Source organism: Phaethon lepturus, unplaced genomic scaffold (assembly GCF_000687285.1).
Source record: "Phaethon lepturus isolate BGI_N335 unplaced genomic scaffold, ASM68728v1 scaffold9948, whole genome shotgun sequence".
NCBI lineage: Eukaryota > Metazoa > Chordata > Aves > Phaethontiformes > Phaethontidae > Phaethon > Phaethon lepturus.
In genome coordinates, this window is record NW_010559691.1 from 12,203 (window position 1) to 37,754 (window position 25,552).

The 25,552-nt window shown below is 45.0% G+C and overlaps 1 protein-coding gene across 1 annotated transcript; it reads left to right on the forward strand.

Moving 5' to 3' along the window:
- Positions 1-413: 413 nt before the first annotated feature.
- Positions 414-22,341, forward strand: LOC104625734 (protein yippee-like 2). Its single transcript, XM_010293437.1, has 4 exons — positions 414-726; positions 19,051-19,094; positions 19,872-19,980; positions 21,421-22,341. The coding sequence occupies exons 1-4, from the start codon at positions 610-612 to the stop codon at positions 21,508-21,510; spliced, it is 360 nt and encodes a 119-aa protein (XP_010291739.1). The 5' UTR covers positions 414-609; the 3' UTR covers positions 21,511-22,341.
- The last annotated feature ends 3,211 nt before the right edge of the window (positions 22,342-25,552 follow it).

The following is a 25,552-nucleotide window of genomic DNA, read 5'->3' on the forward strand; positions in this document are numbered from 1 at the left end:
ACAGAGCCCAGCTTCTCCAAGGGGTGGTGCGGAGTTGGACCTTGACGTGCAGTTCCCCAGACGTGTTTAGGAGACTAGGCTTGATGAAAATAATCTTTTTAGCATCTTTGTGGCTCTGTAGTCACTTCCAAATCTATTCAGTGTTGGAAGAATGAATAGAGATTGCGAGTGTTGGAGCGATAGGAAGATGGTAGATAACAGAAGCAGGAAGATGTGAGGGCAGTCAGCAAGTCAGTGGCTGAGCTGTGAATAAAACTCTGTCCTTCTTGATCTAATCCGCAGACATCACACCTGTCTCCTGGCTGCTCTGACTCTTCTGTGCTCTCTCATCAAAGGCTAGATCGTCCTGCGAGCTAGGAGGCCGTTGTAGCCTTTGTGAGCTGAGTGTTTTGTCTCTGTTTTTTTGAACTTAGGTTTGTGTGAAGTCCCCCATTCCCTCTGCCCGAATCTCTTCCTCTGAAGCGGTCACCAGCGTGTGGAGCCTGCCCCACACCCATCACCTGCCAAACCACGGCCTTTACCTGTGTCTTCCGGTGTTTCCCGTGCGACCCGTCCTGCGGGAGTGCCTCCTGGGCCACCCCAGAGTTCACGCAGCGCTCAGTGGCTCCAATGGTGAAGATGACAAGGTCCAAGACTTTCCAGGCATATCTGCCTTCATGCCACAGGACCTACAGCTGCATTCACTGCAGGGCTCATCTTGCCAACCATGATGAGCTCATTTCCAAGGTACGTGCATGACCTCACCCGCAGGTGCTGGGCGAACGCCTCCTCCCCGGGGAGCGGAAGGGTGTGTTCGCTCGCACTGCAGGTCAGTTGGTGTGGAAGTGCCTGGCCTTAGCCGGTACTGCAGTTTTTGCTTGGAAAGTGGGCTCTCAGCCTAAAGGGTCTATTTGTGAGCTGCCATTTTTGTTTTAAGTGATCTTGAAAATAGCTGTAGGGGACCAGTTTCCAAATTCAGGCCTCTCGAGTGCTTACAGGTGGTCTGTCTCTTCCCATGATACCGTGTCCTTCCTCTCATTTCCAGCTGTAAAACTGTACTAACTAATGGCCAGGACTGTGTAAATTACCTTCCAATACTTCTTGATCACGTACATGCTTGTCAGCATAGCCAAAGGGTTGATGCATGATCATGATTTGGAGGCAAAGTGTCTGGAGATGTTCTCTCTGTTAAACTCTGAGCTGTACCAAGTGACTACACTAAAGCCCCTACTTAAGGGAAGGTTCTCTCATGCTTCTACCGAAATGTAAGACAGCTTTCCAAAGACCGATGAGCTGTTGCTCTAACCCTCATATTTTTGCCAGTCTCCTAACAAGACACTTTGCAGTGAAAAAGCAAGGGATGGATGGTAGGATGTGCTCTGAGCTGGGAAGGGTGGAAGGATTGTGTCTTGTCTTCTGATCTGTTGATCACAAGGAGAAGGGTCTTGAGGATAAGCTAAATTAAAAGCTTTCAGAGCCAGTAAGTCAAAGGCCTTTGATGCAGAGGGAGCAGGCCAGTAAGAGGCTCTCTTTCTGAAGTGCAAAAACTAGACTTTCTCAGAGTGTCTGCTGGAGCCTGCAGTGCCTGGCTGTGGTCAGGCAGGTTTCCAGGCTTTGGCTGCCTTGGCAATCAACTGTTCCATAAAGTTTATTCAGCTTATAAAATTTGTGTTCAGAAAAAACAGACACACCATAAGATTTATTAGCTGAGATGAGAGGAAATTGCGCTGTGAGGGGGGTGTGTGTGTGTGCATGTGTGCAATTTAAACCAGTTGAGTTTCTTGGAGCATCTTTGAGAGAAAGGCCAGGATCACAAGGGACAGAGGTGCTCTGCCCATTAGAAAAGTGTGTAGTGCTTCCCGTCTTCCTTTTTGCACAGAAAAGATTAGAACGAGTCACCTTGCACCAAGGGCATCTGTCCTTACTAAGAGTTGACAACTTAGCAGCTGTGGAGATCCTTTTGGATTCTCTGTGTTGTGTGCTCAGACCTGTCGTCTTCCTTGGAGGCTGTCTCCTTCCTTTTTCTCTTGGTTGTTGCATGGGCCGGGTTGATGTGTACCTCTGTGATGATGTCTCCATGCCAAACAATTTAAGTATTTTGGTACGAATAATGCTGATTGCAGACTGCTACAATTTTGTTTCTTGCAGTTTCTGATTAGACAGGCTTCCTATTTGTCTGTCTATCACCTCTGAGTCATTCTGGGCTCCCCTTGTTCTGGTACAGTTGTGGTGGTTCTTGGCAGAGCTGTCCTTGAGGACTGCAAAGCCTCAAGCCTTTAAAGAGGAGGAGGTTGTACATTTCTTCAACAGAAAGAAGTTTTGAAATGTAAATGCCAACAGCTGACTGTGCCCTGGTCTGGATGTGAAATACATTCAACCTCTTGGATCAGCTGTGTGACTTTAGGCTCCTGTGCTCAGTTGAGATATCTGTCAAATGATGTCAAATGTGGGTAGTCACTCCCCTGCCTTTTCATTGCGAGAGTTGTTACCGCCTGGGCTTTGTGTTTAGACACAGAAGATGCTTTACTGCATAAAGGAGACTTGTTTTTACTTACTGTTTTTATGGTAGATTAGAGTTTGTGCGCTTTTTTTAATTTTTTTTTTACCTATCTGGTCCCCGTCAGGGAAAACACAAGGCTATGCATGGACAGTGGTTTCCCCTTTGACACTTTCTTCCCCTCCTTGTTCCGTGTCCGTGCTCCTTCAGGTAAGCTGTGCAATGTAGTCACCTTTGCAGGTAAGTAGCTTCTAGCAAGGCAATGCCAGTGCTGCAGACTGCTTGGAATTTGAGCTTCTAGCCATTGAGGCATGCAGAAACTGCCCAAGAATGCTGACTGCTAAAATACGGACACGAGAGGGAAGGTACTGAAGCAGAATGTAAGGCTAAGTGTATTGAATCGTGGAAGCATTAACTACAGTGTGCTATGGTGCTTCTATCTGCTCTTTCTATAAGTTCATTGTAGACTATGGCGTAAATTTGTAATAGTGTTGGGACCGCATTGCTGGTGGAGCACTAGCGGGTCATGCAACTTGAATGCAAAGGGTTTGGGGTTTTAGGCTTTATTTCTCAGAGTTATAAACCTTAATAAGATACATTCTTTGTATAATTGAAAACCTTATAAAAGTAATTGTGCAATCGTAATTTGTACAACTGGCTATTAAACTAAGAACAGAAGGGCAGTCCGTGCCTCAAAGGGTTTCCAATATGTGTAGAAACTTTCCCAGGCAAACTTAAATAGCCATCTTTTTATCTGTTTGAGTTAGGTTTTAAACATCTCCCTGAGGCCTTCTGCAGTTCTTTCATCACAGCCTTATATTAGCATCTGAGAACCAGGCAGTGCAATTGCCGTGCTTGTTTTCCATATGAAAATGTGGCAAACGGAAGGAATAAACAAGTGCTGTGAGGATTGAAAAGGGAGTGGGAGATTTTTTCAAACGGGAGTGTTTCTCAGTCTGCAGTGTATCCTATCTTAAACCTGACTGTGTCACTTTAATCAAAACAGCCCAAATGACACCATCTTTGGAAACGTTCCCCAGAAAACAGGCTTTTATGTAACAGCAGGGTGTTGGTGATTTGGCTTGATGAAATTAATTCCTCTATTCCTTTTGCCCCAAGTTGTGCGGAGACCACATGAGAGCTGTGCTGCTTTGCATGCCATGAGCTTTTAGCTCCTTTGGATACATACAAATTGCAGCATTGGCTCATGCCGTTGGCTGAAATACAAGCTGGAGCTGAATCCCAGTGTTGTTCTGTGTCAGTCCATACTTTATTTCCTCTTCGTCTCCAAGTTTCCCCTCTTCATCTCCAAGTTTCCCCTCTTAGCCCTTCAGCACCAGTGTTAACTTACTCTGACTTCAAAGTGTTTTGCCAGGACCGGGTATCCGAAACTCTTTGACAAATATGCCTTGGCAGGGCAGTTTTAGCTTTCTTTTCTACTTAAGGAAAGCCCTGAGCGTTAAAATGGGTAGAAGGTTTCTCAATAAGCCATTGCTATTTAAAGAAAATAATCGATGCTGAGGCTTTTAAGAAAATCCAAAGCTGTTACATGAAGCCAGTTACCAAAATGTTGCCTGCTTATTTGGCCTTTTATCTTCTGCAGCCGGAGGGAGAAAGTGGTTTAGTATGTCTGATTTGTAGTAAGATCTAAATTGTGGGTTGGATCGTCTGGCCAAGAAAGGTCTTATTGACTTAGGAAATATAAGGTGATCGGATAGATTGGGTGGAGCGAGTAACTAGTTTTCCTTTATATGTTCCTTTGGTGTCTGGGTTAGCATGAGTGGAGGTTCTTGTTCCCTTGTAGCAATGCATCATTTTAAAATCTGTGCCAAATTTAGTACATACTCTTGTTTCATTGCGTTTTCCAATGCCTAAGTGGACTGAGACTTTGGGAACTCAACCTTGCCCTGCAATAGATTCCCATGTGACCTTGAGTAAATCACTTAACGCCTTAGTTCCTCCTTTCTCCACCTGTACAATTTAAATGCTGCTGTTTTGTCCAGTCTTCTTGGAAGATAAAGCTTTGGAGCAAGTACTGTCTGCTCTTATGAATTAGTACAGTGTGTCCTAATCCTCTTTGGCTTTACTGTAAAAACAAAAATACCATGCCAGGCGACTGTAGTTAAAAAGCATATTTCAATGCCTTCCAACTGCCAAAAATTAAGTGAAAGGTACTTGTTACATTTATCCTTCCCAAGCACAACATCCCATGGTTTTTAGAATGTTTAAGAAAAATATAGATTTGGTGGTATAGATGGTGTAGAAACTTTCCCAGGCAAACTTAAAATAGTCATCTTTTTATCTGAGTTAGGTTTTAAACATCTCCCTGAAGCCTTCTGCAGTTCTTTCATCACAACCATATATGAGCATTTGCCACCAGTCAATGGTGGCAAAACCTCTCCAGAAAGGAGGTAGAGGGGCTTTTCTTGATAAATGTGCTTTCTGCATCATTTTCTAGTAAGGCCTGGGGGAAGAGCTAACATAATAGATGTTCAGCAGTGTAAATAGCATCCTTTCTCAAAGTGGCATATGTGATGCTGGTTTCTACCTACTTTGTGCTATTGAAACTCCTTGTCAGCCTTTTCTGTTTGAATTCACATGTACGTGGTGTCCAGGAGAAAAAGGATGGGAACAAGAGCAGAAAGATACAGGCCAATCGCTGCCATGTTAGTGCCTTGGTTGCTGACTTTTTTTGCGATGTGAACAGTAATTCAGCAGAAATGTCCCTGATTATGGAAATATGTAGGGAATGTCTTGTGGGCATCCTGCAGTTTCTTTTTTTCATGAATTACTGTGTTCCAACTGCTAAACATTATGCAGTGATGTATCCTCTGAAGTTAGCCTAAGGCTTGGAAGTTTAATGTTTTCCTTTGATGTCTGCTCGGGACCCTTACTGAACATGAATGTGAAATCCTTCAACACAAAAGGCTGCAGCTCCTCCAGCACGGAGAATTTAGGAAAAGTGGAGAACTTGTGCGTGCCTGACTTTCCCAGTTGGGGTTCAGCTGTTAGCTAGGGAACGCTTAGCAGCTCTTTTCTGTCTTCTCAGACAAGAGCTGCAAGGTTTATAAGCAAACCTTGCTCCCAGTCATTGTGGCCTCGCTGCTTCCCTGCCTAGCAGACTGCTGGAGCCCAAGCTTGTTGGTACAGCAGCTTCTTGGTGAGCTTTATGGCACGCTGAAAGCATGAAACTTTGCTTCATGTTGCAACTGGGGGATCGTAAAGGGTTTGAAACTTTTGTGCTGGCTTTCGGATAACTTGTGGATGAATTCAGCTACTGTGAAGCATTTGGTGCACCACGTATAGGTGAAGTAAGCAGCAATTATTGGTCTTTTGGCGGTTTTGGTTTGCTGGTGGGTTTTTTTCTTTTTTCTTTCTGAATATGTGGGCAAGGCAGTGTGTAATGTTCTTAGTTTCTTTACTTCTCATGAACCAGCTGATATTTGTATGTCGGTTTGCCTTGAAAACATGAAGTTATTTGCTGGGGGGGGCATGCACACAAGCTAAAACAGTAATCCTAAAACTATGACGTGGTTGTTTCAGAACTTTAATCTCATGGAAAAAGGAAGAGGCCAAGAAAAACTAAGTGTCCAAGACTAGTCAAGTGAAAAACCTGCATTTCCATCATAGGAAAAAAATTATATTTGGGGTGGGTAAAGTTGTTACTATTTTCATGGGTAAAGTTGTTACTTTACCTTTTCATGGGTAAAGTTGTTACTATTTTTCATTACACAAGGTTTCTTCTTGCTTCAAAAGTAGATCTTGTTTCTTCCCAATTATGAATTTAAGTTCCCAGCTTCATGGTAATGAACTCTTAAGGCCAGGAGGAGCTACAACAACATCATATCTGACCTCCTGAAGAGCATGGGCCATTGTATTTCATCATGATCGCAGCATGTTTTTCAGAGAAAGCATTTAGTCTTGATTTGAAGACTTCAAGAGAGAAAATTCACTGCTCCCCTTGGTCATTTTTTCCAGTGGTTAATCATCCTTACTATTAAAAATCAGAGACACTGAATTTAGATTTGTCTGGCTTGTGCTTCCTGTCATTGACCATTATTTTCTTTCTTTTGCTAATGAAATAGATGTACAGAACCTGCTATTTCTCCCTATAAAAGGTTGTGGTATACAGTAACCAAGGTCACTCTTCATCACTTTTTTGATAGGCTGAACAGATTCAGCTTTGTCATGATGCAATGCTATTTTTTCAGTTCTGCATCATTTTTCTACATCTTTAGCATTTCAGCATCTTTTTAGGAATGGAAATGGGGCCGGTCTCGTTGTTCCAGCCTCAGCAGTAACATCTTTACAGCATTCACATTTCGTAATTCTATTAGTCTTACCGGCTCAGCACTGCACGGTAAGCTTCTGTTCATTTATTTGCTGTTAGCTCTTTATGCACCCAGTTTATCAATTTTATGCACATTTCTAGAAGCTGTCCAGTAGCTCTTGGATCCTGCTTTTCAGCTCTTGTTCCCTAATGAATTGTCATTTTCAGGTATTATTCAGAGCCTGCTCTTAATTGCAAATATTGCTAGAGTTCAAGCTGTAAGTGATGAACAGCCAAGCAGTTCTGTGAGAAGTCATTAGAGTGGGGTTTTTTTGCTTCCCATTTCACTGCTGTGCACTTGTGGTAAGGTGTCTTGTAGTTCTTGGCGTCCATGAAGTTTTAAATTAAATGAGGGTTGAGAGGACTTCAGTTCTCAGTAAAACAATGTGTCATCAAAGCTGTTAAATGGGAGCCTTTTCCTTCAGCATTTTGACCAGGAGATTGAGCACTGATTAGGCAGAGATGAAGTCTTGCAATCAAACTCATCCCCAGGACCTTTACTAGACACATTGGCGTTTGCTGTCCTTGCTGTTGCTGGCCTGTATTGCAGCAGGGAGGAGGGGACTGGGTCTCAAAGACTGTCATTTGAGTACCTCTCATCAGCTCTGAGCAGCCTTTATTTGAGAGGGAATAAACAAACAGAAATGCCCTTTGCAGGAAAAAGTCAGGATATGAAATCTGAGCTGCATAATGGGTATTTGTAGTACCTATTCCATAGTTACAGCTACCTAAATTAGATCTTTCTGTCCCGTGTAATTGCTTCCTCTGGGGGCTTACCCAGCAAGTCACTGTGCTCCCTCAGATCCTGCTGTCCGTAATGGGATCTGAAGACAGGATCAAGCCTCTTATTTAGTCAGAATGTGGTTGTTTAATAGAAGGAGCCCAAGGTAATTTGTACCTCATTGTATAGTTGTGTTTATACAGCAATTAATTGCTATGTGATTTTTAAAATATTTCATTCTGTTCCAAAAATGAAGGAAAAAGGTAATAATTCAGAACAGTTTAGACTTTCCTCTCGAGGAGGAGGGACAGGGTAAAAATGGATTTTTCTAATCCATCACTTTCTTTATGGAAATAACTCTCCTTTTGTCTGCTGCTTCCTCTGCCTTAGAATTGATAACCTGGGCACACATAAAATATTGTTCCCATTTATTATCCAGGGAGCTGCCAGGGACGAAGGACAGTGAATCATCAGGGTTTTTGCTGCAACTACTGCAAATGCTGAACAACTGGAGCACAGAGTTGATCAGGTCTCAGCCTTCCTGGGTTCGATGGGTGTTTCAGTTGTTGGCCCTTGCAGGTGGAGGAGGAGGAAATGCCAGTGGGCTGGAAGGCTTACTGATGGGGTGAACTGCCCTATGAACTTGCCATGCAGGTGTGTACTTCAAATTTGATTTATAGTAGCAAGAACAAGCCCAGGAAGAATGCGGATATGAGTCTCACAACTCTGAGACCTCTGGTTTAATCTGTAATTCAGTCACATGCACACATGAGTGGGGGGCCACATGGTAGGGGGGTGTGTTCTTTTTCACCTACTACGTCTTGGTGAGAAGACCCTTGCTTCTCAGGAGGAGTCCCTTGTGATACTTTATATTACAGTCTCATTTTATAGTAGCAGGAAATGCTATCAGAGGGCTTCACGTCTGTTTTAGGGGAGCTGTTACGTCTGCCAGCAAGAAACAAATCTCTCTAGGTGTCTGGCCTCTCCTGGAGAGGAGCCTCAGCGTCCGTCTGTTGGAGGTGTTTGGCCTGACAGTTTTTCTCAGCCAGCAGAACTGAAATGGGCAAGGGTTGAAGCTTGAGCGCACACGGAAACTCCGCCCAGAGTGCCTTCTGTTAAAGTACTCTGTGTTTGCACGGAAATCACAGCTGCCAGAATAAGTAGCAATAACGAAGGTAGAAACTGAGAGAGTCTTTACCTGAAACCTGGAATTTGAAGACAATTGAACAAGCCATGGCGCTTGTTTTATAGTAGAGATGAATATTCAGAATTTAGGCAACAGATTGAACAATGAAGGATAACTTTTGATGAAACTTCTCACCAGTAAGGTGCACATATGGTGGCTTCATCTCACTGCAGTGGATCTTATCCAGGGACAGAGAAGAGCTGCTGCCCTGGACAGATCGGCTTTTGCTGAAAAGCAAGTCTGCTGTCATTGTCAGCGTTGGTGCTATTGTGACCTTAGTGGCTGTATTAATGGAATGCAGTGTTCCACTGACATATGGACAGTCACGGTTATGCTGCTAATTTAATAACTTGTTGCATTAGCAGTTTCCATCTTCCGTCCCAGTTCTGTCTTGTGTTTATCTCTAACACCCATGCACTAGCAATAATTAATGTGGAAATAAAGGGGGCTTGATTGTTGGATGCTTTGAGCAAGCATCAACCTACAGTGCTGCTGTCTAGCAGCACTCAAAAATGGTGGAAAAACCCCACAGCTGCTGCTGCAGCAATTGCAGATTCACCAGCATAAAATGCATTTTTCGTCTCTCTGTATCCATAAAGACACCACTCTGCTTTGTTTTCATCCTCTGTAGTTTTTCACAGTAAATAACAAAGTGCTTCTCTCCATATTGATTTTTACATACCAAAATGTAAAGGCTTGCATTCAATGGATGTCATTGATGACTGAAGTGCCAGAGGTGCCAAACTCGAGATACCTCAACTCCTTTGAACTTCCTGCAGGCTGGGGAATGAAGCTGTGGAGGTGGAAGGGATCAGCAGTACGGCCCAAGGCCCAGGATGAAGTCCTGAAAGATGCGGATTTTCATTTCCTTCTCCCATCCCATGTCACCTAGATCATACAGTGAACGTGGAGGTTACCATCTCCTTTCAGGCACTGCCCTTCTCCAGGGCTCTCAGAAGTGCTCTGGGGTAGAGCTTGGTGCACTTCATATGAAAAAACATCGCTTCTGCCAGCAGGCATACCTTGGTCGTTTTCTTTGGTTTAATGTTGGGTAAATGTTGGTCTTCTGTTGTGAGTGTTCTTCTACTGGTTGTCCAGCAGGAATAATTTGTGGCTTCCTCTCTTTAATCCGGTGCTGTTTCCGTGGGCTGTCTTGGCTTATCGTTTGGAGTGCTCTATGTGGGAAATGGAAGCAGCTCTCTAAGACATATTCCTGTCCCATGGGGTTAAAAATGCTCCTTAGGCAATGCACTTGCTCTTATTTTTGCCCAATTAAGCAGGCTGGTGCCAATCCATGTGTAGTTCCAGAAGTTGGTGGAGATTATTAGAAAAGCCTAGATCTCTCTTAACTCTCCCACCAAAAGATGTCGGTTTCCCATGAGATAGAAGAGAGTTCTACTTGCACTATACATGTGTATTATACAGCACTTTGTTCCCTGGCAGCAGGAGCCGTGGAAGAGATTGAGAAGAAGTGTATACCCCACAAGAAGATGACTGGACCTGGTCAAGGAACTTGATGCTAAATTCCCTTCCAATCTGCAAGACCTCCAGTAGATCTTGAACTCCTGATCTGAAGTGGGGGCATGTGACAGCCACCCACGCTCACAAAAGCTGTGCTGCCCTTCTTCTTCTGGTCTGCCCAGTGCTGCATTAATGCAGGCATGGATTTTCCTTTGGCAGAGGGAAGCTGAACAGGCGAGGAAGGGAGTGGTCGCTCCCTGATGCAGTGCCCATGCTCCCTGCTCTCTCGTGGGCTGCAGGGCTTAGTCACACGCATCTGTCCTCCCTCCTTGGGCTGCAGAGAAGAGAGGGATCCATGTCCTGAAGCTGCTCTGGTTTTCTGTGCCCCCTAAATAAATCAGAGTGATTGCCTTTAAAAGTAAATACTGTATCTGCTTTGTTTCCCCACAGTTTCCCCATCCTTTTTCATTTTAAAGTCAAGTTTTGGAGCACAACAGCAGCAGCAACCAAGAGGCCATCAAAATCACAAGAGAAGCCCCAAAATATTGTGAGGTTTTATAGAAGCAATAAATTTGGTGTATTTTTTGTTTGCCTTAAGTTGTTTGTGCCTTTAGCATTCACATTTTGAAATTTCACTTTGAAGTCTGTGGGCTAGAAGCACATTTGAAAACAAATAAGAGCAGAGTCCAGGAGCCCAGGGCTTTAATAAGGAGGCTGAATAGCACAGGCCTCATGATAACACGATGAGACTTAACAGCGTCGCATTTGAACTGAGTCTAGTCTGGAGGGCAGCCTGCCAGGCGTGTTGGAGGGAGACAGGAATGGAGCAGTTTGCAACTACTTTCTGAATTTTTACGTGCTTTATAGAGCTTTTTTCAGACTTTAGCTTAGCAGAGTGATGGCTTAAATTGTGTTAGAAATCCACGCATTTGAGGAAAAACAAAACCCTCAGTTTTAGGCAATTTGTATTTCCCTCAATACTGATCTTCATTAATTGCAAAGCCTCAGAAAAGATCTCTCTCCTGCAATGGCAATACAAAATTTCCCTTTGAAAGAAGTCTCTTGCTCTCCCCTCTGGTGATAATGGACAGCCATACTGACAAATGAATTAATAACTGGGAATTTGCTCTGGGATCCTGCCCCATTTAAATCAGTTTGTACAGGCTCTCTGCCTGGGAGCAACACAGCCCCACAGGAGCATTGGTGTCACCTTTGTGTTGTGCTGACGTGTGTTCGAGAACCGCTTCGATGATCAGGACAGCAGCGCTTCATGGCTCGCTTCTGATGGGATCGGGCATCTGTATAGTCCAGTTTGTCTTCATCTTCCTGAGCAGCGTCGATGTTACAGAGGGAACACTGTAGAGTGTGTGCTGAATGTCCTCTTGTGGTTCATGATACTTTTTCCTAAGCGTTTTTGGGAGTCCTGTGAACAGTGCTGGTTTTTCTTAGTTTCAACTCCTAGAAACATGAAAAATGAGAAAATCTCACTTAAAATAATAACCCCAAACAAACAAAAACCCCTGTTCTAAGTCCATATTTAACAGACTGAATTTTGAGCCAAGCTGGGTATTTTAAGGATGAGGAGGGGGGAGGCTGGCACTGAAACACTGATTTCAGAGCACAGCAGAGTGTGTGGTGTGAAAGCTGTGTGGGCACTAAAGGGCTCTTGTAGGTTCGAGTAGGTCTGAAGATGGCTTCAGCTGGCAGTGACAGCTAACTTATTTTAGCCTCTTTGGAAAGTCTGCCCTTCAGCCTCTTCTGGTTGTGGCACAGGGCGTAGAGGACTTGCTGGGTCTAAGGGGTGAGGTTCTCCTCCCGCACACAAAGCAGGAGTTGATGCTTTTCCCGCAAAAGCGGGATGTAGCAGAAGCCTGAGGTTCTTCCGTCACTGATAACTTGCTCCGTTCACCTTTTCCCTGACAGTGTCATCCTATGGCCTTTTCCGAGCAGCAGAGAATTTATGTCACAGGAGGCAGAGGCGATGCCACCAGGATAGCCTGCCGGTATTTTTGTGGGTGTGCGTTCAGACCTTCTGCGCTGCCTGGCTGCAGTCTGTCCCTGCCTGTCCTGTGCGGTGAAAGTGCTGAGCTGGTTCCTGTTAGGACAAAAGCCTCTTATCAGAAACGCGGCTCGCCCCTGTTTGCGCTGGGTGCGGGGGGATGGAGGGGGCTGAACAAACACCTGCTGCTGCCAGGAGGCAGAATAAAAAATTGTAATAGCATCTCTCATTAGAATAAAAAAAAAAAGTAGTAAGATCTTTAATCTTTCCAGTTTGTGCACCTTCCCTTCTCACAGACTACATAACCTGCGACATAGACACGGTGTAAAACTGCTCAGATATAGCTGCTCCTAGGATGAAACACAGCAGACTCATAGTTATTCACTGTGTAATCTCACAGCAACGTAAACTGCTGGGGAATAAGGCCGTGCTGAATTAATTGAATTACTTCAGAGATGAGTTTGGTCCACTAATTCCGTATCGACTTTGGGCTTTAAATAGCATTAAGAACCCATGTTAAAACTCAATTAAAACTCAGGAACGCCGTTTGAACAGGGTAAGGTCACATCTGTGCACGAGATGGAATAATGTAACCAGTTCCCTTGACATGGGTCTGTATCTCGCATAATCGGAGCAAAATTGAATCTCCGTTTAATCCAATCATTGACTGTCCCTTCTGTGAGGAAGAACAAGGTGGAATTAATGAACCCTGAGGAGGTCTCTGTAGTCTGTGCGGATACAGGGACCGAGTAATTGAACTCGTGCTCCCTTGGGAAATACTTGAATATGGTGCAAGTAGATGGTTGAAATGGCTCGCACTGTCTAGCGCAGCTCCCAGAATCTGCAGCAGGTATTTTCATAGTTAAGTTCTCCCGACTTTCTTTCCACGTGCAGTGACTCACAGGTAACCTCCTCTTGGAGTCATCGTGCACCTAGTGCTGTTACCAGGCATAATGGTTCCTTTAAACACATTGCTGGGCTTACCTTTTTTAATCAATTCATTATTGCCATAATTAATAGGGCTTGAAAGGTGCTATTAAGGCAGAACTTTCTCTGTGATATTGATTGTTAGGTGGAATAGCATCTGATAGGAAATGGGATTAAGTGCTAGAGGGAGCAGGATGAGTGTGAGGAGAGCCTGTGTTTTGGAGCATGTCTTTGTACGCACCCTTGTGTGTACCTTAAAGGTCTCCTCTCCCTTTTCAAATTGTATTTTATGAGAACATTTCATCCTTAGGTGTTTAAAGGCTAAATGAGCAGCAAGAATAGGTAGATCCTACAGGCAATGTTGTGCAAATGACTAGTAGCTTAAAAACAAAAGTTGTACATAGAGATGGGAAGTAAGTGATAAAAGAGCTATCTCTGAATAGGTCATTGGATGAATTTTTCTCCCACAGACTTCAGTGCCTCTTAAACCCTGGAGTCCGTAGTACTGTTTCTCTTGCTCTGAATTGCTCTGTCCCAGTGGGGATATCAGAAGCACAGAGAACATGTTCTCTTTTGAAGAGTCCAGATGGCTGTGGTCATTTGGCTTCTCCTGATGCTGCCATTTCGCATTGCCTGGGACGTGCCCACTGCCATTGATCTCTGGAGGTGGCTTTGGGCCCTCTGTTCCTGTTTGCATCCTTGCAGCGAGAATTATTTGTAGCTTTCAAGAGCGTAGCATGGAGGGGCCCGCTCTGTTCCTTTTTCCTCTTGTACCTCTTTGGGACCAGTCACCTTTTCGTTTTTGTTTTATTGGTTTCTTAAAAGGCTGCCAGCTGGATGTAGGTAAGTGGAGGTTTTCCCTGCTGCAGTCTGCAGAGAACGAGCATCAGTCTGTAGCCATTTAGTCCTGGCAACTGCTTCCTATTTTTCCAGATGATTCCAGCCAGCTCTTTTTGTGTTCAGCCTATTGTCAAATGCCATCACAAAGACTTGGGGTATTAATCCTATCATCTGTACAGCATGTGGAACTGCTGAGTGGGCTGTGCAGTGAATGAGAAGCTGTAGGTACTAGGGAAAAGGGGTATGGTGTGTAGGCGTGTTTGGAGCGCATTCAGAATTCATGCCTTTCCCTGACTGTACTGATTGAATCTAAAAATTTCCTTCCGTGTCTCCAGCAGTCACCAGTAGCTTGTATGTGCAAGCGCAAAGGTCTGATGGCGGTCGGAAGGCCGGTGAAACGTGAAACAGGCTGGAGTGGTGGATGGGGCATAGCCCTTCTCTGTGTCTGCGGTTGCCTGTGTGCTGTTGCTCCACTGAAGAAGGCTGTGAAGGAGTCATGCATCTTGCTTGGAGCAAACAGAATAGTAGATTCAGCACTTCAGATTGAGGCCAGAATGTAACAAGTGGACTAAACCAAACTGACAGCTCCCAAGGTCATGGGTGTTGAATATATAAGGATTTAGCTTTGAGTCTTGCAGGCTGAGTCCATCTCTTAGTGAGCAAAACGTGTCTGCCACAAAGGAGCTGGCACTTCTTAGATGCTGGCTGCGTGTTACGCTTCCGTCTGCGGCAGATCTGGTTTAACAGCGTCTGTGAAACCCAAACTCCCTATCCTGCAGACTGTCTCTCACTAGAGCTGCAGTTCTGCGCTGTGGTTCTTTGCCAGCAAATTCAGTTTGAGAACTTCCTACTCTGAACGACTTGTGTCTGCCCTCGTACTGTGATTATTAAGTAGTCTGTGTGATTGCCCTTTAAACTGGATTTCATGATACGGTACAAGGAGAAAAAACTATGTCCCTCAAACCCACCCACCCCCCACCAAGCATTTGTTTTTAAAAATAATGATTTCACAGATCTAATTTGGAATCAGCACAGCTGAGGGGGCCATAATGAATGTCTGTAATTGGGTGGTAGGAACTTCTTAAACCAGAGCAGCTGCCAAAGGCTTCTTAACATGGAGCTTCTGCTGTAACGAGAGACGGCTTGGCAGGCGAGGATCTGCAGCCAAATAGCTGACTCCAGGCTTGTGGTTTCCCACCTGGGTACTCAAATCCGCACTCCTTAGGCCCTGCAGCTCTTAGATGCCTCCATGCTGAGTGGAGCACCCAGGAACGGGGAAGGTTTTTGAACGTCAGTAGTCAGGAGGATAAAGCTGTTGTGTATTGTGCATCTCAAAAGCGTGTATTGTTTTTTAGAGGGCTCAGGCAGGATGTGATTCCAGCCAGACGTTGAGTGTTAGCAGTGCAGAGAAAAATATGTGCTTGGGCTTTCAGTGGGAAACAACGACAAAAAAAACTTTTCCATTTCTTTCAGCTGGAGAGTGATGCCAGGAGCTGTTGTTTTAGAGAATAAAAAGTCTGGATTTATAAGTGTGTGTGTGTGTGAGATACACCTTGGAATGTGTATCAGGAAAATCTACATAGGAAAAAATGCACAGCATAGAAAGCAGGTCTTACTGCTCATAGTCACTGTTCAGGGGAATACCAAGCATGTTGTGGAAATTTCTTTGTGTGTTTCTTAAATAAAATAATAAAAAAAACCCCAAACCAAGAAAAAAATATCTGTTTGTGTATAAATAGATCTGTTTCTTCTGATTTCATACTGCCCATTACAGCATGTGTCAATTTTTCTGGAGTGCGAGAAGAGAAGGAACATCTCCAGAAAATGTTGAGGTTATAACACCCAGATAAAACCTGCCTGTGCTACCTTTACAAAGATGCAGTCAGCTTAGTCTTGCAGAGGGCAAACGCACTGGTGAACTTGAGGTGCTTGCCAGACATTTCTCGCTTCTTTTTGTATGATTTGCCAAATCCTTAGCTAGCTGGAGGGTGAATATTAAGAGAGGCAGCAGCACTGAAAGCTAAGCAGTGGTAAGTTGAAAAGTTCTGCTTGGGCAGGAGATAATTAATGTGATTTTTTTTTTTTTTTTTGCAGTGACCGCCCTTAGATACCCTAAAGTGCTGGCTTGAGCTGGAAGGAAGGGCATCTCTGAAAGGATGCTACTGTCCCTTGAGAGTGGGCTGGAATAGTGTCCAGTGAGCCCCAAACACAGAGCTGATGGGTTTGGTTTTGTTGTTTATTAAAGACAGGCCTTTGTACAGCAGTAATGGAAAATCCTATTTCTGTACCAATAAAAACTTTGCTCCCATGGTTGTTGTTATTGGCAAACTTAGTCACTTTGGTGTTTATGGAAAAGTATTTACTGGGAGGGACTGGATGGTTAGCAAGCTTCATCTGCTTTCATTTTGCTTTGATGGCACACATGTTGCTGTGGGACCTTCTGTTTCATCCCTGTACCCCATCCACAGGCCATCCTTCCAGGCTGGTATCCCTCTTCTGCAGCCTGGGCAGCCAGTGCCCCTGCTGTTTGCTGTAGCAAGGTGCAGCATTGCCTGGGTCTGGCTTGGACTCTTCTTTCTGGCCTGAGGGGCATCAGCGTTGTGTGGGTTCCTACTTTACCACACAGGATGCTGAAACAATGCAGTGTGTGTTTTGTAGCAGTCAGGCTAGACCTAGTTGGCATGTGGGGTATCAGCCAGCTGACAATAACAATAACAAAGAATTTGAGTGCTGCAGAAAGATTAAAAGAAGCTTCTCTAATAAATGCAATTACACAAATGTGCTTGAGCCATGTGTCCTAGTTAATTCTTGCCCAAGAAAAGAGGCATTCCTCAGGGCACTGCTTTTGTCTGACTGAAAGAGATATCCAAGTGCCTCAGGCATCCTCTTTGAATCCAGAGTGGCTCTTCTGTGCCCCGGGTGGCAACCAATATTGGGCTTCAGATTCCTCTGAAGAACAGTTACTCCTTCAGGACTGAGTCAATTCTTTCGCCAGGCAGTGACTTTATAGCTGGCAGAGCCCTTGCTGCCATCCAGACCTCACAGGCAGCTTTCATTGCTGGATGTGGCTCCCTGCCTGCACGCCCCGTGGCGTTGTGTTTGCCCACAGAGGTGCCTCTGCTCCCTGGTAAGGAGCCTTTTGCCTACGTTCTCGCAATTGGGGATCTTCTAGTGGACCTTCGCCACTTCTGGAGAGTACCATGACACCAAGAAGGGCACCAGGCTAACCACCATGACAGGCTGTACTTGTTGTCTTGTCAGGGCAGTTTTAAATCACGTCTTTAATGTTTTTTGTTCTCTCCTGCTGGTAAGTGAATTTTCCGTCTCTGCCTTTCACATGAACAGGACTCGTGACGGAGAGAACGTCTTACAGGCTGTTACAGAGCTGCTTGCCGTTAACCCAGGCAGCACCCAAGAAAGGTTAATGGATTGGTACCCCAGCTCTGGGAATTAGGACTGTTAACTGGAAGCGTGCAGCAGCCTCCCCAGTGCGCAGGAGGCAGCTGATCAGTGCAGATGTGTGTGGATGTAGGCGACGGGGGCCAGATCCATCCATGGGCTTGCTGGTTCTCGGCCATGGCTTTGGCTTTGCTTCTCTGTGAGGCAGCGGTCGGGCAGGCGTAGGCGTGCGTCCCGAGGGCTGGGCTGGTGGAAGGGGACAACCTGGGAAGGGCAGGGACCTCCCCGAGATTGCCTTGTGTGTCACGGGGAGAGCACGTTTGTGCTGCCCCAGGTCAGTCTTAACAAATGTCCTGTGTTAGCGGGCCAGGGATGCTAAACATTGACTGTTGCTCTTTTCTCTCAAAGCGCCGTCTCCCTCCTTTTAAGGATATTTAGTCTGAAATCATTGCTCATCTGTAGAAGCTGAGGTTTTAAGAAAACCATTAAATATTCCAAGGTTCCTGGTAAGGTGCAAGGTAAAGGATTAAATGATCTAGAAAAGCTGCTCTTTGACTCTCCCAGCTCCTTGCCCCTCAGTGCATACGTTCCCTGAGGTATCTCATAAGTTAACTGCTGTGCCGAGAGCAACCGTGCTCTTGCTCGTGAGCACCAAACGTTTAATTCAGTGTGTGCTTGTCGAAGTATGTTAAAAACGTAGGTAGCACTTGCGATGTGTGAGCCAGCTCACGTAAACGAGGCACCGTCACGGAGTAATGTTACAGGTTTGACACAAATGGAGCCTGCCGCTCGTGGAATTGTCCCGGCTACCTGGAGTGTCCTGCGAGGCTGGCATCGCCCCGCTCTCTTGGAAACACGGCCTTTTCATGGTGATGCTGTAAGATCTGAGGAAACATGGGTTGGAGAGGATGTGCCACGACTGGTGATTTTCTGGTGTGGTTTTGCTGCTCTGTGGTTCTCTCTTGTCCACGTTCATCTCTCTCCAGTTGTATCTCATCTGATGTTTAGATCCAGTCCTGAAGATCTGTCGGGTTACCAGTGGGAATATGAAGGCTTGCAGACACCTCGGCAAGGTTAAGGTCTTTTCTAAAACCACTAGACTAGAGGTTGTACTTGTGCACAGCACCTTGCACAGATAGGTCCCGATCTGTCGGTTTGGTTCACTCTCCATCTGTGCGCTCTTCCTAAGGGGAATCGATGTGCTGTCAAGTGCAACGGGAAGCCTCCGTGAGCACCCTGTTTTTAGAAAAAGAGATTCAAATCAATATTTGGCAGCAAGACTGCATTAGGTGAGGTTGAGGCCGTAGTGTGAAATTCATAAACAGAACTGAAAGGGTGAAAATAGACATTGATGGGATATAAGAGAGAAAACATCTTAACTCTTAAGGCTTGCACGGCACTGGAAGTGCTGGTGGTATCAGGTGAAGTTCCCAGTGGGCTGCCACTGCGCCTTGCGAAATGGGCAGGCGTTAGAACTGGAGGCCGCTGCGCCCTTCCCGCCTGCAGGACAAGACCTCTGTTCATCAGTGCTCGTCTCCTCCTGACAGTTCACGCTGTGCTCTTTCCATCTGGAAGGGTGGAACGATGTGCGTTTCTCAGGCCCTGGCTAACAGTTGCTATAACTACCATTAATGGAGTCATGGAGGGCAGGTCCTGGTTTAGCCTTATTCCTATCAACCAGCCAACTGAATTTTGTTTTCTTGCCTTTCAGTCCTTTCAAGGAAGCCAAGGACGAGCATACCTCTTCAATTCAGTGTGAGTATTACTTCGTACGTGTCTCCTCTGCATCTCTTAGGATAGATTTAAGAGAACCCTTGTGAAGAAGAAAACAAAAGGATAGTCTTCCTTTAGAAAACCTCCGCCTAAGACTGGAGAATGGTTGGAGAAAGAAGCAGGAAATAGCACTGATTCATATTTGATTTTATGTTGAGGTTTCAGATAAGCAGCTAGGAAAAGGTGGTTTTTTGTCATCAGATTGAGAAATAAGAGCTAACGGATGAGTCATTCTCTTCTCGGAGAACATAGTTGGACCAAAGAGTCAGAGTTTCATAAGTGTAGAGAACAAACGATATCTAAATATGAACTTACTTTTTAGAGCTAGCATAGAAATTAAGTATAATTTTCCCAATAACTGAAAATAGTTTTGGTGAGATCACTGCTGGGTTGTCTTTCAGAAGAACTGCTGATTTCAGTTACATTTTTCAAGTTTCCATTTGGGAAAGTAAAAGTACCATTTTATCAATTTGAAAATGAAAATCTTTTTCAAATGTGTAATTAGTGCAATTTACTAGAATGTTATTAATCTTCCGTTCAAAGCTTTATAGAATTTTACTTGAATAAAAATTCTATTTTACCTTTTCCTTCTGTTCTAGAACTGCAAGAGATCTTTGTTTCAGGCACAGCTGTGGTACTCGGTATCCTGAACTTCGTCCTTATGTTTTCAAATACTGCAATAAAATTGCTGTCAGCTTCATTGTAGCATCTTGCTGTGGAAAGACACGCTAACAGGGAGCATCTCTCCTTTTTCCCCAGAGTTAATGTGGGCTGTGGCCCTGCAGAGGAGCGGGTGTTATTAACAGGCTTACATGCGGTTGCAGATATTTACTGTGAAAACTGCAAAACCACACTGGGTTGGAAATATGTGAGTATCAGCATCATTTGTTTTTCCTGTGGATGTCTTTGCTCCAGCCCTTTCTGAAGGTGTGTGTATGGTAACGTGATCTCGTGGAAAGACCATTAACTTGGGAACCAGAAATGCAGATTCTGGTCTGTAGGGTCTGTAGCCACGTCTTTTTTCCCTTCCTGCATTTGCATTTTCTCTCCTGTGGTTTGGTTGTTGCATCCAGCCAGAGCAGGAGCTCTTTGTGGCTGATGAATTTTTTTACTAAGAATATACACTGTGGGCTTGGTTTTGATGGGTGTACCTTAGTGAGGTTTAACATAAATGAGGATAACTTCAATCAGTCTTGTGGTTCATATTGTCTTTTTTCGCAGATGATACCAGAATAATAGAATGACCTGTATATTGTTAATCCTGTGTCCTTCTCACTGGAAATGCTATTGAACATGAGTTTATCTGTTTGCTGTCTCTTGCTCTTCATAAATTCAATTACCTTCAAATAAAGGCTTATGCTACAACCTAATTTCTGCTTCAGGAGGCACGCAGCGTACTTGTTTGTCAAAACATTTTGACCAGTGTCTGAACAAAACATATATTGTTTCTGTGGCCTCTGGACAGAAATACTCTTTAACGAATCGGTCGAAAGGCTATAAAAAATAAAGCATCAAAAATTGATGCGGTAGGAATCCATGCAGAAACACAGCATGGATCTCACAAACAGAGAAGGACACTAAGTACATAAATTGAGTTTATTGTAAAACAAAATACAATATTTCATAAACATAGCAGTAAGCCGAAGCCTCTCCAGCAATAGAATTAACATTCTTTCATATGCATTACATGCGTGCAAACAGCACACCTGGGCAGAGGTGAACCGCTTTTAAGGATGCAACCTCAATAACGGGAGTCCCTCCTGGTTGGGGATCCCATAGATTTCCTCGCTTCCTCAGTTCTGCAGTGTTGAAGCACTGTGTGTGCTGCAAGCACGCATCTGTGTAGAGTGGGTCCTTCTCGTCCCTCCGTGCCTGTTCACTCCATTTCCACACGAAGTTTGCCATAATCCATCTTGTTCCCGATGGTAGTGCTTTTACAGCATGTTTCATCAGAAGACCTCTTCATTCTTAACAAACATTAATAAATTCTCAGACCACACTAGGGAGAAGCGGATTTTATCAGCTGAAGCATAGTTCAAGGGGCAGTTGCTGTTGGCCTACAGAAAGCTGCATGTTTACACATGTGCTTTTTTCCAATTACTCCTTTTTTCCAGCCTGTAAAGATAGCTAGAAGCAGGATTTAAGATTCTTCCAACATAAATTTCCTGAAAGCCAACAGGAGGACCTAGAATTTGACTGTTTTACTCTGTAGACAAGGCTAAGACTTGTGCCAGCACTCCCAGATCTGATCCGTAACTGACTTAACCTTCAAACACCACCTTGATCTCATTCTTTCTCCTTTCTTTAGGAACACGCTTTTGAAAGCAGCCAGAAGTATAAAGAAGGCAAATACATCATTGAACTAGCTCACATGATCAAGGATAATGGCTGGGATTGAATGGAAAGAGCCCAGCCCTACCAGCGTGTAAGAAAATGCCATCCAACCGAACATTATATCCAAGAGTGAGAGAGTGACTGAACGCTTGGTTCCATGCATTTAGAGGCTCTGCAATTTGGGAGCATCTTCACACCCTTCTCCATCTTTATTGGTGACTGGCCTCTAAATTTCTGTCTCTCTGTCTCTTTGCTTTGTATCTGTTTGTGAGTTGACCCTGGCTGCTTCTCTCTCTGTTCTGGCGTTGGCTAAGAGAATGCACCGAATGCCTGACAGCCATTCCATGTTGACGAATGTTTAAGTACAAACTGAAGTTGGCTCTGTGGTGGCATTTTATCAGAAGGTCTCGGTGCGTGAGGAAGACCCGAGTTTTGGGCAGGAGAAGGTGATAGGGGGTGGGGAGTGGGCCCGAAGGGAAGTCATCAGAAGTTGAAACTGTACTTCTCCTTTAAGTCCTGGTTAACCAAGGCTTGAAACTATCTACTTGTCTAAATGGACAGAAAAATACCTCACGGCTGCGTTCTCTCTGAATTGTAAAACCACTGCTCCATTGGTGGAGCTTCAAAGCTGGCTGAGCACGAGTCATAACCAGTTCCCCCACAAGCTAATCGCAAATCTGTGTTTTGTTTGCCATTTATGAACTTGTTTGTGGGGGGGAGGACCCGAAGGGTGGAGAGATTCCCTGCCTCTCCTTTTTCTTGCTGTTTCAGGGTAGGTAGGTCAAACATCCCAACAGAGTTGCGCTGTGAGGAGCATCCTCACAGCTGGAGAAACCAAATCCTGACTTTGGAGCCCTTCAGAGAGGAGGAGAACGGCACAGTGGGGCTGGAGCTGCAGCTTAGAAGACATGACGGGGGAAAAAAAGGCACGTGCTAGGCAAGAAAGAGGAAATTACATAGAGGAGGATGGGGACAAACTTAGTAACGCAGGGTACCCCTTGATTTCCTGGCCTCCACTGAGCATCCTTGGAGGTCTTTTACTAATCCTTCACAAGTGCGAGTAGGAAAATGCTGTTGCATTAAATCCCAGGCCCCAGCCATCAGCTCTGCTCTTGGGGCCTGGCAGAGAAAGGGTGTGAGAGTGGGGAGAGGAGGGAGCGGAGGAGCCTGGCGGTTTTAGGAGTATTGCACAGGTGGATATTTCAAGCCATGAGGTATCCTCCCCAAAACCTTCCCCCCTTTTCCCCCTGTTGCAGGCACAGGGGGAATGGGAAAGAAAAAAGAATAATTAAACATCTTCCCCCTACCCCTGAAATTGTTTATGCCTTGGAGTTTAAAGGGGAGGGGTAGATGTGGGCATCATAACTGCAAGGGACAAGTCCTTCCCATTTTAATTTTTTCATTTTAATTAGTGTGGACCTTCCCCAGGTGGTTGGTGCGGAAGGGGCATCGTGTGTGAGAGGGGGGCTGTGTTAGGCATAAGTGACAATGTGAAGTTTGCTCTGCAACAGTCCAGCCAGTATCTGGTGCATAACTCGAGGCTATTTAACCGAATTAGTTTTCTCTCTCTTGAGTGAATTTTCTTTTTGTTTGTGGAATTCTTTCAAGTAGGTTAATCCATTGGGGGAAATCTTTCTTAATCCAGAAGGAAAGAGTATTGTGCAGGGGTTCCTTACGAAACTGAAGCTTTGGAGGTGTAATCTGTTGTGGCTGGCCCCCACGCCCAAGGTCCTCGGTTAGCTGCGGGGATCGGGACGGACCGCCGGTGGCGAGAAAGTCGTCAGCTGTTAAATGAAGGGGATGTGAGCAGAGACGCTACTTACGGATCAGGGTGGACCTTAGGTGTTGGGTCCTTGTGCTGAAGGCCAACCTGATGGCCCCCCTAAGCAAAGGCTGTTCTTTCTCTTGAACCACTATTCTTTACAGCCTTGGAGAGAGAGGGGAGATGGAGTCTGGCTGCAGCTCCTGCAGTGGATGGAGTTGGCTCGGTTTGTGGCTAACCTGTTAGGAGGTGGCTTCTGCCTTCACCCGTTCTGCTGTGGCTGTGTAACAGTTGCTTCAGCTTTTGTTTCCGATCGTTTCTGCTTCCATCATCCACATTCCCTTCAGTGATAAAAATCTAGTAGAAATCAAAAACTCTGCAGCACCTGCTATCTTATTGACTTTGGCACTGACCTGGTCCCATTTTCCTGTCTTGGTTGGTGATCCATGACAATTTATTGGGCTTTGACTAGTGGGAAGTAATTTGTGTTCTTCGAAGAGCTCTTCAGTCTCCCCAGATACGTAACCTTTAAAGGGGTCTGGATGGAGCTGGGAGAAGTACAGGATAACCCCAAATCATTAATATGAGGTTGAGAAAAAGAACAGACAGGGGCTCGTGGTTTTATGTTGGTATTTAGAGGGATGGCCTATAAAAAGGCGGTATAAAAGGTAGGCCTGTCTCAAGGACTGCTCTGAGAAATAGGAACAGTTACTATAGAGAGCTACCAGGTATAAATGTTTTTATCCAGACACTTGGGACAAGAAAGGACGATGATCCATTAGATCGGGCTGCTTTTAACTGTTCACATGGGTTATGCTTTTAATGGCAACCAGTCTAAGCTTGAGTACGGCAAGATCTTAATCTGGTTTTAATTGGTTTTGTCCTGTCAGCATCCACAGATTCACACTTGCTGAGAATCTGGCCTCAAGCCCCAGTAGGAAAAAAATATGTGTGCCTGTGATCATCCCCAACACCCAGACAATTATCTATAGAGTGACTTTAATACCCTGTACAGGGAGATAAGGAAAAATGGGCTTGTGAGGCTCATTGACATTTGTTCTCTGCTCTGTGTCCATTAGATATGAAGTACTTCTTAGTCCGCTGCTAACTCATCTGTGACTTGTATCGGGAGCTGGTGACCAGACAGGATGACCAGATCTGTGTGCCAGCGGCTGCCACAGTCAGCGCAGGCTAAATTAATGACTTGTAGAGTGATACATTCAGAGCATAACCAAAGAACCTCACTCTCTGCATCCCTCTGGTCGTGTGAGTTGACTGTAGCCAGTGTCTTACTGAGCAAGGTGGGACTGTTGTTTCCGAGCTGGAGATGTGGCCCATGGAAGCTGCCTCCTTGGGCAGGCAGTGCCTGAACGCAGAGCACCGAGTGCCCATGGTGCTACTTCCCGTGGGTGATATCCTCGAGAAAACACGAACAGCAGCGAGTTTTGCTGGGTTTTTTATGTGGCAGCCTCATCTCTGGCAAGCTGCATGCACCCTTGAGTTTACATCACCCCCGTCCACCCCAAAGCTCAGACTTGAGTAAGTTTTAAATTGTTTTGCTCTGGTGGATTATCTGGTGTGAAATCCTGATCCCTGTAATAAATCTTCAGATTATAATATATACAAAGCAGGAAAAAAAATTACCTTGTGAAATATACTTTTGTAAATAATATTTAATTTTTTTTAAAAAATAATATATTTGGTGCTGTTTTCTCAGAGCCCCTCCCTGAGAGCACTTTTTTGTTGTTTATAAATGATACTGTTTCCTTCTGTATTTGTTGGAAAATATGCTTAAAGGGAAACAAAAATCTTAGTATACGTTGTCCTCTTATGTCAATCCATTTTTCCCCTGGACATGGCAGGAGAGGGGAGTCACTCCTGCTTCCATCTGGCAGAAGTGGTCTCAGAATTGTCCGGATTACGGACAGCAGCCCACGGGCCGGGCAGGTACCGATGCGTGGGACGGGAGGTAGCTCCAGGCACTCGGGGAGTGCACCGGTGCCCGCGGTTACACGCCGAAACACCTTCCCTCAGTGCCGGAGGTCCCGTCCGGCAGCCTGAGCCCCATGTCAGCTCGCGCTCCCGCGGCGCATCCCACAAAAGCCGGTGGGGCTCCGTCTGGGCGCGACTTTGCTGAGGAGATCTGGTTTGTAGGATCTGGGCCTGAAATTTTCTCTTGCACCAGTATTGGCTGGAGTGAAGTAGATACCGAGACTTAGAAAACAGGATTGAATATAAGCTGCAACCTCCCAATGGCTGTTTCCAGTTGCTTGGGGGCAGCAGGGATGGAGGATGGAGATTTCTAAGTAGTCATTGTTTTTAAACTAAAACATAAGTATTTGGA